The sequence below is a fragment of the Felis catus genome, chromosome D3 (genome assembly GCF_018350175.1).
Source record: "Felis catus isolate Fca126 chromosome D3, F.catus_Fca126_mat1.0, whole genome shotgun sequence".
NCBI lineage: Eukaryota > Metazoa > Chordata > Mammalia > Carnivora > Felidae > Felis > Felis catus.
The window spans coordinates 77,614,549-77,628,039 of record NC_058379.1 but is presented as its reverse complement, the minus strand read 5'-3'; the positions used below and the strand labels follow the sequence as shown (position 1 = coordinate 77,628,039).

Sequence of the window (13,491 nt, the reverse complement as noted above, 5' to 3'; positions counted from 1 at the left end):
TAGAAGATTTGGCAGTGAGAGAGGAACCAGCACCGAGCTGAAGAGAGAGTTGGGTGATTGTCTTCTCCACAATTTTCAGCAGCTTGTGTCCTGTGCCCATGACATACAACGTACAGTATAGCATAGCGGAGAATCCACGACATCAAAGGCAGACAAAGTAAATGGCACAGGGGTTGATGCTTACAAATATATTTTTACATTAAACACTGGGAGTGAGTTGGAACTCTGGAAACGGAGCGAAAATTTCCCCAGCTTTATGGGACAACCGTGAGAAGTTGAGCGGTATCCTTTAATTTTTTTTTTAGCATACCTGTCATCATTATAATTGACCAAATAAATTGTAAATTGCCCATCACAACTTTTTCACTCACACGTCCTCCAAACCCTGAACCGCAACGTTCCTATATCCTCTGACTACCAAGTGTTCTTTTTTTTTATCTGCTAGTTCTCTTATAGCCACGGGAAAATTCACAACGCATGTCATCTAAGCTGACCATATTGGGAGGTGGTTAGATGGGCACGTTACTGAAAAAACGCCTACGTCCTGATTCCACCCGAAACCAGTTGTGCAAACTTGGCGAGTGATTTAACCTGTATTTCAGACGCCTTGCCTATAAAATGGAAATAATAATATTGTCTACCTCATAGGGTTATTGTGAGGACTAATTAGGTAATCCACATAAAGTACTCAGAAGAGTGCCCACAGGCATATAGTATTCAAAAAATAATAACTGTTATATATATATATATATATATATATATATGATTTGTCATATATATGTATATAATTTGTTGAATTTCAGTGTGTGTGTGAATTCAGTGTTGAATTTCAGTGAATTTCATATATATGTATATAATTTGTTGAATTTCAGTGTGTGTGTGAATTCAGTGTTGAATTTCAGTGAATTTCATATATATGTATATAATTTGTTGAATTTCAGTGTGTGTGTGAATTCAGTGTTGAATTTCAGTGAATTTCATATATATGTATATAATTTGTTGAATTTCAGTGTGTGTGTGAATTCAGTGTTGAATTTCAGTGAATTTCATATATATATGTATATAATTTGTTGAATTTCAGTGTGTGTGTGAATTCAGTGTTGAATTTCAGTGAATTTCATATATATGTATATAATTTGTTGAATTTCAGTGTGTGTGTGAATTCAGTGTTGAATTTCAGTGAATTTCATATATATGTATATAATTTGTTGAATTTCAGTGTGTGTGTGAATTCAGTGTTGAATTTCAGTGAATTTCATATATATGTATATAATTTGTTGAATTTCAGTGTGTGTGAATTCAGTGTTGAATTTCAGTGAATTTCATATATATGTATATAATTTGTTGAATTTCAGTGTGTGTGTGAATTCAGTGTTGAATTTCAGTGTGTGTGTGTGTGTGTGTGTGTGTGTGTGTGTGTGTGTGTGTTTCATGTTTATATGAGTTTGGGCTACAACTAAAGTGAAGTTGCCTTCCCTGAAAGACCGTGTATGAGCTAGCAGAGGAGGTGGTCCTCCAGTGTGGTCCAAGACAAGTGGAATTATTCCAGGATAAAAATACATCCACTAAGGGAACAGTCAGTATTCAGATGATAGAGGTGGTTTCATGCACTTTATGAAGTGCAACCTCAAACATCGCTTCAAGGTGAAATTACTAGAGGCTATGGTCCAATGCCATTAGCTCGCCGTGCGCACAGGCCACCTGCTCACCCAGTGCCCAGGGAACTCACTCCTCAAATGTGCATTGCTCGAAAGAGTGTTTTGGGGGAGGCAGTCCGCCTAGAATGCTTCCAGACATGGGTCCCCGCGCATGCATCCAAGATAAAGGAGTCACTTTGGCCTGCAACTTCCCATAATTGCTGGTTACATTTAGCTTTCATTGTCTTCCCGCTGGCCTGTCCCCATTCCCTTTCTCCTCAAAATCTCCCCCCTCCTCCTCCAATTATTGTTCGATATTGTCCTTCCCACATCACCCGGAACCTCCCACTCTGAAGACCCTCCCAAGCCCCCGACCACCCTCACTCTCCTCACTTCTGGAAATGTTTCTCTGGGCCACGCCAAGTTTAAAGGGGCTTTATCTGTGCGTAAGCCCATGCGGGCTGGGAGGAGGGATTTTTCTTTGATCCACCTAATGAATTAATGAATTAAACAGAGGTGGAGTTCAGAAGGCAGGCTCCTTACTTTTGCTGAAGTTGGGCTGATTTTAAGCGGGCCTAACTGCTGGAAAAAATGCTGCTTCATGCTAGAAGAATTAGGGACATGGCCGAGTCCATTCATCTTCCCTAATCGAGTTCTTGGGAAATACACATGTAGATTAGCCCCTAACAATGACCCCCGGCTGATTGCTTGGAGTACTCCTCCATCGTGCCCACAAGGGTATTGACTAGCTCTTTATGTCCTGCACAAAGGAAGCCCCAAGTTCCCCTTGTCCTGCTTTGCCCTGTTTCTCCGAAGTCCTGGCTCTTGAAGTCTTTTCTGCTTTTCTCTCAAGACTCTGAAATAAACAGTAAATAAAAGTTAACCTCACCTGGACCTATTCGGGGGAGCTGGGCAGTCCCAGATAGAATTAACTTTGGAAAACAAGGCTATAAGCCCCTTAGCGTGTGGGCAGAAGCTTAAGAAAACACTGCCAATCTTTGTTTAGCAGCGATTATAGAAATCAATTTAATATTGGGGAAGTTTACATAAAAAAGGATTCTTGGTCATAGAGGAACCGGCAAACACCAATCTCCTATCCCTGTGGCTGTCCTCTGGTCACCAAGGCATCAGAACCTCAGTCACCCGGTCTATGTAATTGGCCTGTGGGACATTGTGGGGTGCCACCAGGCTGTTAGGAGAACACTGCCTTGGACAGCCTAGAAAGCCTGAGGGCCCCAGGGGCAGGCTTTGCCTGGACTGTGGTGGGAACCTTTCAAGGATTTGTTCGCTAGTCCTGGACACCAGCGCCCAAAGGCCACTGTCCACAGTCTCTGACTTCGTTTCTCTGGGAGGCTAAGCCGTCACCATCTCAGCCTCTTAGATGCAGCATTCGGTCTCCGGGAAGGATTAAAGATGGAGACTGCGGGCTCACATGTGCTTTTATTCTTCTCATAAACATCACACCCTCCACCATGTATTACAAGTGAGCTGTAGGCAGAAAACACTGGACAAAGAGTCAGGTGGTCTGAGTTCTAGTCCTGACCCCTCCGCTTAACAGCTGTATCAGGTTGAGCCTCAGTTTCCTCTTCTATAAAATGGGGACGGGGGCACCCGGATGGTTCAGTCGATTTAAGTGTCTGACTTTCAGTCATGGTCTCTCGGTTTGTAGGTTCGAGTTCTGTGTCAGGCTCTGTGCTGACAGCTCAGAACCTGGAGCCTGCTTTGGGTCCTGTGTCTCCCTCTCACTTTGCCCCTTCCCCACTCGCACTCTGTCTCTCTCTCTCTCAAAAATAAATAAACATTAAAAAATATTGTTAAGGGGCGCCTGGGTGGCGCAGTCGGTTAAGCGTCCGACTTCAGTCACGATCTCGCGGTCCGTGAGTTCGAGCCCCGCATCAGGCTCTGGGCTGATGGCTCAGAGCCTGGAGCCTGTTTCCGATTCTGTGTCTCCCTCTCTCTCTGCCCCTCGCCCGTTCATGCTCTGTCTCTCTCTGTCCCAAAAATAAATAAACGTTGAAAAAAAATTTTAAAAATATTGTTAATAATAAAATAATATAAAACGGGGCAAACATATTTGTCCCCCTCACCTCGCTTGGTTTCGAGGATCCTGTGATGTGGAGAACGTGAAAAGGCTCTGACAACTATAAAGAATCGTGCAGAAACTATAAAGTGCATATTAATTATCATTAATGTAGCTTTCTCTTAAACCACAATTTCTCACTTGAATCCGAAGCTCAATTTCTATCTACTGCAAACTCACCTGCTTGCTATTTTAATTTACCTTTTTATAGGCCTACTAAAAAAATAGAGCGATTTGTGTAATGACCACCCCATATGCCCATCGCAGACAATGCATCATTCCATGCTCCTTAATATAGTCACATGTTCTTTTGTGACTTTGGGGGCGCCTGGCTGACCAGCGAGCAGCTCCCGTTGGTATAGAGGTTGCTTACATAAATAAACTTAAAAAAATAAAATAAAGGTGAGGATTGGAAAATAGGTGGGTTTTTTTTTCTCCCTTGTTTCTTCCTTTGTCTTGTCTCCCAGGCTGGACGTTAAACTCCTCAAGGCCAGCGCCTGGCTGGCCTTTCTTTTCTTTTGAGGTTCTGGCATGGCCCACGTCAGTGGGGGACCCTCGGAAGGGAGGCGGTAACCCCTCATCCGAACGCAAGCAGAAATAAACTAGCGGTGGGCATGGGGGTGGGGGGAGACGCCCCTGCGTGGAGATCGGAGCCCCCATCACAGAGGAGATTTTAAGAAACTCTATTTTGTGTCTGTATGAGGCGACGGATGCTAATTAAACTTATTGTGGCAAACGTTTCACAACAAACGTAAGTCACATCATGATACTGGCCACCTTAAACTTACACAGCGCTGTACGTCAATTATATCGCAATAAAACTGGGGAAATGAAAAAGAATTAAGGATCTCGAGTTCCTGAGATTCTTGGGAAAACATTTGGGTTCACGTTTCCTGCCAATAGTTTGGCGAAGGCGGACGGGCGTGCCGGGTCTGGCATCAGGTTTGAGAGGTGACAAGGTTATCAGTGGCGACCGCGGCGATGGCGGATGTGAAAAAACACTTGCCTGCAGTAACCATCATTCCACTTTGCGCCACGGAGGCCCCGTGGGGCTCCCCAAGTGGAAAGACATGCATGCAACAGATTCCGCCTATAACCGCACCCTCCACCCCACCCCCGCCTCCCAGGACGTGAGAGGCCTTCACCCCAGAGGAGGGTCCTTCCCCAGCCAGCCTGAGGCCGGGCCTTCTCCTTGGCCTACAGATTGTTTGGTGGGGAGAGGGTTCTCCAGGAACCGTCTACGAGGGTGAGGGACCCCTGTCGGGTCTTCCACTGGGCCTGAGCCTGGCGGCGTGTCCGACTCGGGGCCTCCCAGCCTCCTGCTGGGCGGTGGGGCACTTGAGGTCACCGGGCGTGCAGGCACAGATGGCCCCACCGCCTCCTGGGGCTCGGCCCTGGAGTGAGGGGGCCTGCCGGCCGCCGCGCGAGTCCGAGGAGACAGGAAGGAGTAGTTAAAAATACAGAGACAAACAAAATAAACCCGAAGACCGAGGCTTGGGCCTACGGAGCCGAAAGAGGAGTGCCCTTGGGAATAAAAAGGGGGCGAAGGGAAAACTCAAACTGAGAAGTAGCGTGCGTGGACTGACTCCCTACGCCCCAGAGCCTGGAAGCGGTGCGCTCCGTCTTTCCAAAGGTCGCCCCGGGCACTCTGCCCGGGCGGAGGAAAGTGTGCCTGAAGGCAGAGGCGAGTCTGGGGTCGGGGGAGGGAAGGGGGAGGGAAGCCCGAGCAGCGAGGCAAGCCCACCGGGTGGTGGGGGAAGGTGAGGCAAAGGGCGTCGGCCCCGTTGAGGCCAGACCGGGGGGTGGGGAGCGGGCCCCAGAGCCGGGTCCCCAGGCCTGTCAAACATCCCACCGCACTTCCCTCGGGGTTGTGTGTGGAGCGTTTGGAGCGGATCGAGAGGTGGAGGGTGGAAAGTTCGGCGCGGCGGCCCCGCCCGGGGCGGCGGAACGAGGACCCCGAGGCGGGCGAGGGAAGGACCCGCCTCGCTGCGGGGGGAGGGGCCGAGGGAAGAGGCCGGGGCCGGGGCGGGAGGGGAGGAGCCAGGGCGAGCGGGCTCGCCGCCTTTAGCACCCGGAGCCCCGGCTGCCCCGAGTCCGAACTTCAGACTCCTGCAGAGACCCCGGCGGCCGCCGGCCGAGCGCTCGCCCGCCTCCAGCGCGCGCAGCCGGGGCCCGCGTCGCCCGCCGAGCTTGACCTTGGGTCGGGCCCCCGCGGGTGGGACCGCCGTGCCCGGGAAGCGGCGACTTCGAGCCTCTTCTCTCGGTCTCCCGAGCAGGCTGCGCTGCGAGAGCGCGGGCCGCGCCCTCCCGCCTCCTGGCGCTCCCCATGCACCTGCCCGGCTGCGCCCCCGCCATGGCCGACGGCAGCTTCTCGCTGGCCGGCCACCTGCTCCGCAGCCCGGGAGGGAGCACCTCGCGGCTGCACAGCATCGAGGCTATCCTGGGATTTACCAAGGACGACGGGATCCTCGGTTCCTTCTCGGCGGAGCCGGGCGCTCGGGGAGCGAAGGAGCGGGATAGGAGGCCCGGCGCGCGGGCCGCTTGCCCCAAGGCGCCGGGGGGAGGCGCCGAGCCCTCCGCGCAGCCTGCCCCGGTGCCCGCTCCCGAGTACGAAGGTGAGTGCGCACCCCCGGCCGCGGCGGGGCCCTGAGGCGTGCCCAAACGTAGGAGCTCTGCAAGAGGACGGAGCCCCTGCCTCGACTTTTATTGAGGCATTTGGGCGCGGGATTGGGTTTGGGGGTGTATATAAGCTTCCAGTTTGCGTTCAGAGAAAGCTTAGAGGCCCCCCGCGGCCTTATCCCCGACCTCCCGGTCCAACGCCCGGGAGGAGCCCGCGTCCCGCTGTCGGCATCCCAGGGTAGGCCGACTGGGCCCAGGGATACTCCGGGGAGTGTCCCTGACCTTCTGGGGCTTCTTCGTCCCAGCCCCTCGACCCTATTGCCCCAAGGAGCCTGGGGAGGCGCGGCCGAGCCCAGGGCTGCCGATCGGTCCCGCCACCAGCGACGCGAAGCTGTCGGACGAGGAGCAGCCCAAGAAGAAGCACCGGAGGAACCGCACGACCTTCACCACGTACCAGCTGCACGAGCTGGAGCGCGCGTTCGAGAAGTCTCACTACCCCGACGTGTACAGCCGCGAGGAGCTGGCGGGCAAGGTCAACCTACCCGAAGTCCGGGTCCAGGTAAAGCGCCCCCGATCGGTCCCCGGGAGGGTCCCAGGCCCAAGCCGCAGCCAAATGCTCCCTTGAATCCCGGCGTCTACGCATGTCACGCGGGACGCTTCCCATTGGTCTTCCTCGGCTCCGCGCGCGCAGAGCCTCGAAGGAGCGTCGCAGATCTTCCTTGTGCCCCACGACCGCCTCCGGGTCATTCTGTTCCAGTTTGTGGTAGCACCTCCCTGGGCCGGGGGGGGGGGGTCTCCCTCTTCTAACCTAAAGAGAGGTATCAGAAATGGCTGGCAAGATGAAGGGCGACAGTTCCGTAGACGCAGCCGGGATTGGGGCGGGCGGCGGTGAGTAGAGAGGGGATGTAGGCAGCGTGGGGGGGGGGGGGGGAAGGGGGGACGGATTGGGGCCCCGAATGCCACCTCCTCAGTAACTGCGCTCACCCTGCTGAGAAACGAAAGCCCCCGTCTGCCTGCAAGGACCCTGGCGCCTGCAGTTGAAGGTTTTGGTGGATTTGTTTCAGAAACTGACTTTTGCTTCTTTGGTGTACATCCAACCAAACTTCCCGCTGCTGCAGAGGCCTTTCTCTCTCTCTCTCTCTCTCTCTCTCTCTCTCTCTCTCTCTCTCTCTCTCGTAAAGGGGTTTTCGCTTTAATTAAAGCTGAATTATCTTTAATCCCTGATCATTAAAATATTTGAAAGCCTTAAATATTTGCTAGTCATCTGTGAAAAATCTGGGAGGATTTCCAAATTAGGAGACTTTGCAGAGGCCTGAAAGGGAGTCATTGGGAGCAAATTTCACTGCATCTGAAAGGCGGTGGAACTAAGATGAGGTTTGTGCGTGTGTCTGATGAATTAGATTTCCAGGGAGTGAAGATATTCAGACCTTCGGGGGCTTCTCGCCTTACCTTAAGAGTAAAAGGGGCCAAGCTTTTGCCTTTTGTTCCTTCTGCTCATTTAGGAGTTTCAAGTCATGAGTAAATATCATGGTTTTCAAAACTAGTTCCCTCACGTGACTCGGGATGGCAAGGGCCCTTCTGTTTCTCTTAATTTGGGGACAGTCGAGCTGCAATGGTTTCATTGAAGATGTGGACATTTTGCACCTGCTTTTCGGGGTGGGGGTGGGGGTGGGGGGAAGAGGGTGGGGGAGGGGGAGGAAAAGAACACAAGTGAAAGATGAAGGAGAGGAGAGACAGTCTTCCAACCAGGGGCGCCTTCACACCTGACATCACCTCTGTCCTGCCTTCCTTCCTCCCTTCTTTATTCGTTTAGGGATTTGGGCTCTTCCTTTAAGTCATCAGCTTGTTGAGAATGGTGTCTGCGACTTCTCTGTGACCACAGGGCCAGCACAGTGCCCAACATATGGCGGGTTCTTAACACATGGCTATGATGTAATCAGATGGGGGGGGGGGGAAGTCTACTGTAGGCCTCCAGCTGTGTGGAGGGCAGCAGCTCAGCCCTAGAAGAAAGGACGTCCCGGTCCTTAGTTCTCTGACTTTGAATACTGGGTGGGAGACTAGAGCTGATGTTTCCGGGGCTAGAGTGGGGCCTGCAGGGAATTAGAGGAAGCCGTGGGATGAGAGCCCTTCCCATGTCGATGTTTCTCTTCTATTATCAGCAACTATCTCATGTTTCTGGGGGAAATTAGGGCCTCGGCTACGTAGATGAATCTTTTGTGGGAAGAGGACGAGGTTACTTACGGGTTTGTTCTTTTTCTCTCCCCCGCCCCACCCCCAATCCTAACTTTGCAGACACTTGCCCTGTTCTGCCTAGGTGCTGGGGGACTGTTTCCTTAGTGCTTCTAGGAGGTCCCCTCCCCCACTGACTCAAAGCTGCCTTCTCCCTTCTGAGGTCACAGCTATTCTCCTATTTCCCTCTAGAAATATATCACTGAGGCCACCAGTGCGGCCAAAGTTCTTTCTGATTCTCTACTAAACTAGACCAACGAACTCTCTGTTCTGTGTCCAAGGGTGGTAACTTGGTGGTGACACCTTCGTCACACCTTTTCTTGTGCCTTTAGCTAATCAGAAATAGACATTTTATCATTAAGAGATCAGACTTCACTCTTGGTGTGGACTTTCTATATGTAAAAAAAAAAAAAAAAGGAAGGAGGGAGGGAAGGAAGGAAGAGAAAGAAGGAAAGAAAGAAAAGAAAGAAAGAAAGAAAGAAAGGAAGAAAAGAAAGAAAAAGGAAGAAAGGAAAGAAAAGAAAGAAAGAAAGAAAGAAAGAGAAAGAAAGAAAGAAAGAAAGAAAGAAAGAAAGAAAGAAAGAAAGAAAGAAAGAAAGAAAGAAAGAAAGAAAGAAAAAGAAAGACAGGCTTGAACTCACTGAACTCATCTTAGAGTAATGTCAAAGTTGACTCGGAAAAGTCAACGTAAATATAATAAACTTGAGCTGTTGTAATCATTGGAAGCCATTTATAAGAAACATCAGAAATACTAAAGGGATACTAATTAAATAAGAACGAAGATCTTTTTAAAGCAGCAACTCAAGCTCGGGATAAAACACCCCCTCTTGCTTCCACCAGTCACCACAACCAGTAATTCCTGGAAATGGAATTTAACACCCAGTGTGGCCAGTTAGGGTACTTAGAGTATTTGCGTATGCGTATGTTTATAATCGAGCCGAAAGGTAGGCCAAGCACAGAAAGCCTGAGCCGAAACCAGCCACCGAGAGCAGTACCATCGAGGGAGGAAGCAACGTCTAAACCAGAGTGCCAAGGGGGGCTGCCAGCCACCAGGTCACCGAAATCTGGTGCCATGTGGTTTCCGAAATCCTGGGTCCGATCCCCAAGGTTAACTTCACTTTCTTTTCCTGAGCACCTGCTGTGTGCCGCGAGTGGGAAACAGATACAGCCACAGCTGTGGGTGAGGTAAAACAGGGCCCCGGGTGGGACACGGATGAGACAAAGACTCTGAGAGGAGGGAGGAGGCAAAAAGGGGAAAACGGGACGCAAAAGGAAGGAGAGCGTAGGGGTGGGGTTTTCCTGGGCGGGGGGCGAGGGGATCGTCCAGCCTGGCGCAGGGCGGGGACGCGTCCCCACGCCGCCGCCGCAGCCCGACGGCCGCTGTGCTGCCCTCCGCAGGTGTGGTTCCAGAACCGACGGGCCAAGTGGCGGCGGCAGGAGAAGCTGGAGGTGTCGTCCATGAAGCTGCAAGACTCGCCCCTCCTGTCCTTCAGCCGCTCGCCGCCCTCGGCGGCCCTGGCGCCCCTCGGGACGGGCCCGGGCGGCGGCGGCGGGCCGGCGGGGGGCGCCCTGCCGCTCGAGTCGTGGCTCGGGTCGCCGCTGCCGGGCGGGGGCGCCACGGCGCTGCAGAGCCTGCCGGGCTTCGGGCCGCCGGCGCAGAGCCTGCCCGCCAGCTACACGCCGCCGCCGCCGCCCTTCCTCAACTCCCCGCCGCTGGGCCCCGGCCTGCAGCCTCTCGGGCCGCCGCCGCCCGCCTACCCGTGCGCGCCCGGCTTCGGGGACAAGTTCCCGCTGGACGAGGCGGACCCGCGCAACAGCAGCATCGCGGCCCTGCGCCTCAAGGCCAAGGAGCACATCCAGGCCATCGGGAAGCCGTGGCAGGCCCTCTAGGGCCACCGGGGACCACATCGGGCCGGACCACCGCCCCGGGAGCCGCCCCGGAGCCGCACGCGCGCCTCCCTCCCTCCTTGGGGCCCCCCACTGTCACTCTCCCGAGCCGTCTGAAGCTGCAGCCGGGCGGGGCTCTAGGACGCGCGCGTCTGTCCCCGGCGCGCCGGGGAGGGCTGACCACCCGGCCTGCCGAGGCCCTCCGGCCACCCCGGCCCTGGTGCCGGAGGGGGAGAGGCGGCCGGGCCCCTCGGGGTTCAGCCTGACCTCGGCGTGGCTATCCCCCAGAAAACGACAGCTGGGAGGACGGGGAGGCCGAGAAATAGAGTTCGAGGGACTGTTTGTACGCGTAGTTTGAAGTCCTGGGGAGGAGAATTAAAGGTTGCCTTGTTTTGGTTTGACTCTGGTTAAGGGCGCTCAGGCCTCGGTGGCGGGGAGGGAGACGCGTGTGCCCGAGTGGGGGTACGGGAAGGGCCGCGGGGACGCGCGGGGTGGCTCGCGGGGAGCGGAGGACTGCGCAGGAGCTGGGTCTCCCTCCTGCGTCCCCTGCGGGGGGCGCTGTGCTGTGGCGGAGACTCGGCGCCCTTCACCAGGGCTCCCCTGCCCCGGCGCGTGCGGGAGCGGCGAGTGTGTGGGGCTCGGGGAGTCAGGAGCCCCAGGCTCACCCCGCTGCGCGTTCCCAGGCCCTCTCTATGTAGCCCAGCAGCCCAGCCGCGGCTGCTACTTTGAACGCTCGACCCCAAGAGGAAGCGTCTACATCACCTTCCCCAGGGTGAGAGGTGCAAGACCCAAAGCCCCTGTCGGCCCCGCCCCTCTTTTCGGCGCGCCACCGCCCGGGACCCCTCTAGGATCGCTGTCCGGGTCACGGGCTCGGTGCCAGGACTGATGACATTAGTCCTTCAAAGACTGGGGCAAAGCGACTTTTCCTCTTCTCATCCGGGCGCCTCTCTCGCTTCCCCAAGTCGCTCCTAACCCCCAACCCCCGCGGTCCTGTTTAATGCTCGTCCGATGAGCGGCGGCGCTCAAGTACTGTGTCCCCGGCACATCCCGGGCTAGGTCCGCTGTTCTCTGGCGCCGGCTCTGGGCGGGAGGGAAGCCGGAGGTCTCCCCCCAGCTTCCGGAGCATCCGCGGTACTCGGGGGGGTCCCCGGTGAAGGAAGGTCGGGGACTCCCAGCCTGAGCAGCCGCGGTATCCGCAGTTGATCCTGGAAGCTGGGCCGCCTCGGGAATGACCCAGATTCCCCGAGCGCAGGTCCTCTGGGCCTCCTTGCTCCGAGCGCACCCGAAAAGACGCGGCCGGAGCCTTGGCTTCATCAACCCACTACTGTTTGTCGTTCGTTAGCACGTTCGTGAGCCACCCCAGCCCCCTTTCCTTGTCGAAATGAACCTACTTCCCTGGGAGGTGGGAAACATGCAAAGACTGTAAGGCTTTGTGTGAACTACCGAACCCCACACAAGGCGCTACACAGTGTGATCCCGCCTCTCCGATCCCACGGTATCCCTGCTCTGGCGTTCCTGAAACCAACTTGGAGAGCGGATGACTGTCCTGGGGCTGGGGGTAGAGGGGGTGTCGTCGCGGGATTCAGGCCTTGCCAGGAGGGTCCCGCGAGGCTATAGCACCATCAGGAGTGTGTACCCCTAGGCCCTCCTGCGGTGCCTTGCGTATAGCAGGCCGCTCGGTGAGGTCATTTGGCCCAAGAGGTAGGAAGTAACACCTGCACGTCGTGGGGGAAATGAATGGATTGGCCAAGTGATACCAGCCATTGGCATGAAAAAAAAAAAAGTGAACAGGATGAATGTGTAAGTAAATTTCTTTCAAGGTGGACTATTCTCTTTCATCCTTTAATGCCCTCGTTTAACCGGGAATGATTTATTCAGAGTACTCCCACCTTTCCTGGTGAGTACCTGCTCTGCCTCCCTTCTCCTTCCCGGGTCCTGGGCACCCCTGATCCAGTCCATCCTATCACCAAAATCTTCCTTGGTTCCCTTAAATCACTTCCATGATTATTCATTTTGCGTCTTTTTTTTTTTTTTTTTGAGAGAGGCAGAGAGACAGAGCAAGCAAGGAAAGGGCAGAGAGAGAGAGAGAGGGGGGGAAAGAGAGAGACAGAATCCGAAGCAGGCTCCAGGCTCAGAGCCGTCAGCACAGAGCCTGACGCGGGTCTCGAACCCACAAGCCACGAGATCACGACCTGAGCCAAAGTCCGCCGCTTAACTGACTGAGCCACCGGACGCATAAATGCCATGTTTCTTCCTATTCTTTTTTTCATCGGCACCTTTCCATCACTTCTTTCTCCTCTTTTATACTACTTAGTGTGAGAATGAATATTCTAAACCCTCTCTTTGGACACCAACGGAGTGAGCCCTGCCTGGACGTCAGGGACACGTCCTTGGAAAATGATCAAAATACTAACAGCTAATGATTGTTGAAAGCTTACCATAGGCCGGCATTCCCGCAAGCAGCTTACGTCGATTGACTCATTTAAGCCTCACAGGGACCATGCCAGGAAGATACAATTAGCCTCATCTTATAAATGAGGAAACTGAGGCACAGGGAGGTAGCGTCAGTGAATACTGCTTGTGAGTAGAAAGGCCCGAAGCTCTGGTCAGTTCACGACCACAGCGCACTTGTTCCGGACACACTTGCTGAGTGAGCGCTCCTATTTCGATTCCCGGGAACAACTCATTAGGCCACTTGGGGAATTAAGGTCCTGAGGTGTGAGGGGTCGTTCCTGGGCTTCCATCAGCCCCAGCGCCCCTCTCCACCCCATTCCTGGGGGCTGCCTAGGAGCTCCAGCAGTAGAGGTGCAGAAGAAGTGGGAAGCCAGGACTTAACTCAGGCTGGAGGTGAGAATGACTTTCGTCGCTAAAGAACATTAAGCCCCAGACGACCCCGAAACACGGGAAGCTGCTCGAGTTCCCGGCTGCAGAAAGCACTTTGCGCAGGCGCTGGCCAAGGTGGAGCGCGGGCTTCCGAAGCTAGATCGTGCGGGCTCTGATTTGGGGCGGGCACGAGTCCCTCCGGGACTCCGGGGAAGG

At 54.2% G+C, this 13,491-nt stretch overlaps 1 protein-coding gene across 1 annotated transcript; it reads left to right on the top strand.

Moving 5' to 3' along the window:
- Positions 1-5,834: 5,834 nt before the first annotated feature.
- RAX (retina and anterior neural fold homeobox) lies at positions 5,835-10,853 on the top strand. The gene is made up of 3 exons (XM_023242049.2): positions 5,835-6,332; positions 6,642-6,895; positions 9,964-10,853. The coding sequence occupies exons 1-3, from the start codon at positions 6,044-6,046 to the stop codon at positions 10,453-10,455; spliced, it is 1,035 nt and encodes a 344-aa protein (XP_023097817.1). The 5' UTR covers positions 5,835-6,043; the 3' UTR covers positions 10,456-10,853.
- Positions 10,854-13,491: the final 2,638 nt, after the last annotated feature.

Excerpts from the sequence above, each read along its gene's own strand:
- RAX (XM_023242049.2), top strand. The coding sequence starts at position 6,044 with ATGCACCTGCCCGGCTGCGCCCCCGCCATGGCCGACGGCAGCTTCTCG. Across the intron at positions 6,333-6,641 it reads GCCCGCTCCCGAGTACGAAG|CCCCTCGACCCTATTGCCCC; the intron begins GTGAGTGCGCAC and ends TCTTCGTCCCAG. Across the intron at positions 6,896-9,963 it reads TACCCGAAGTCCGGGTCCAG|GTGTGGTTCCAGAACCGACG; the intron begins GTAAAGCGCCCC and ends TGCCCTCCGCAG.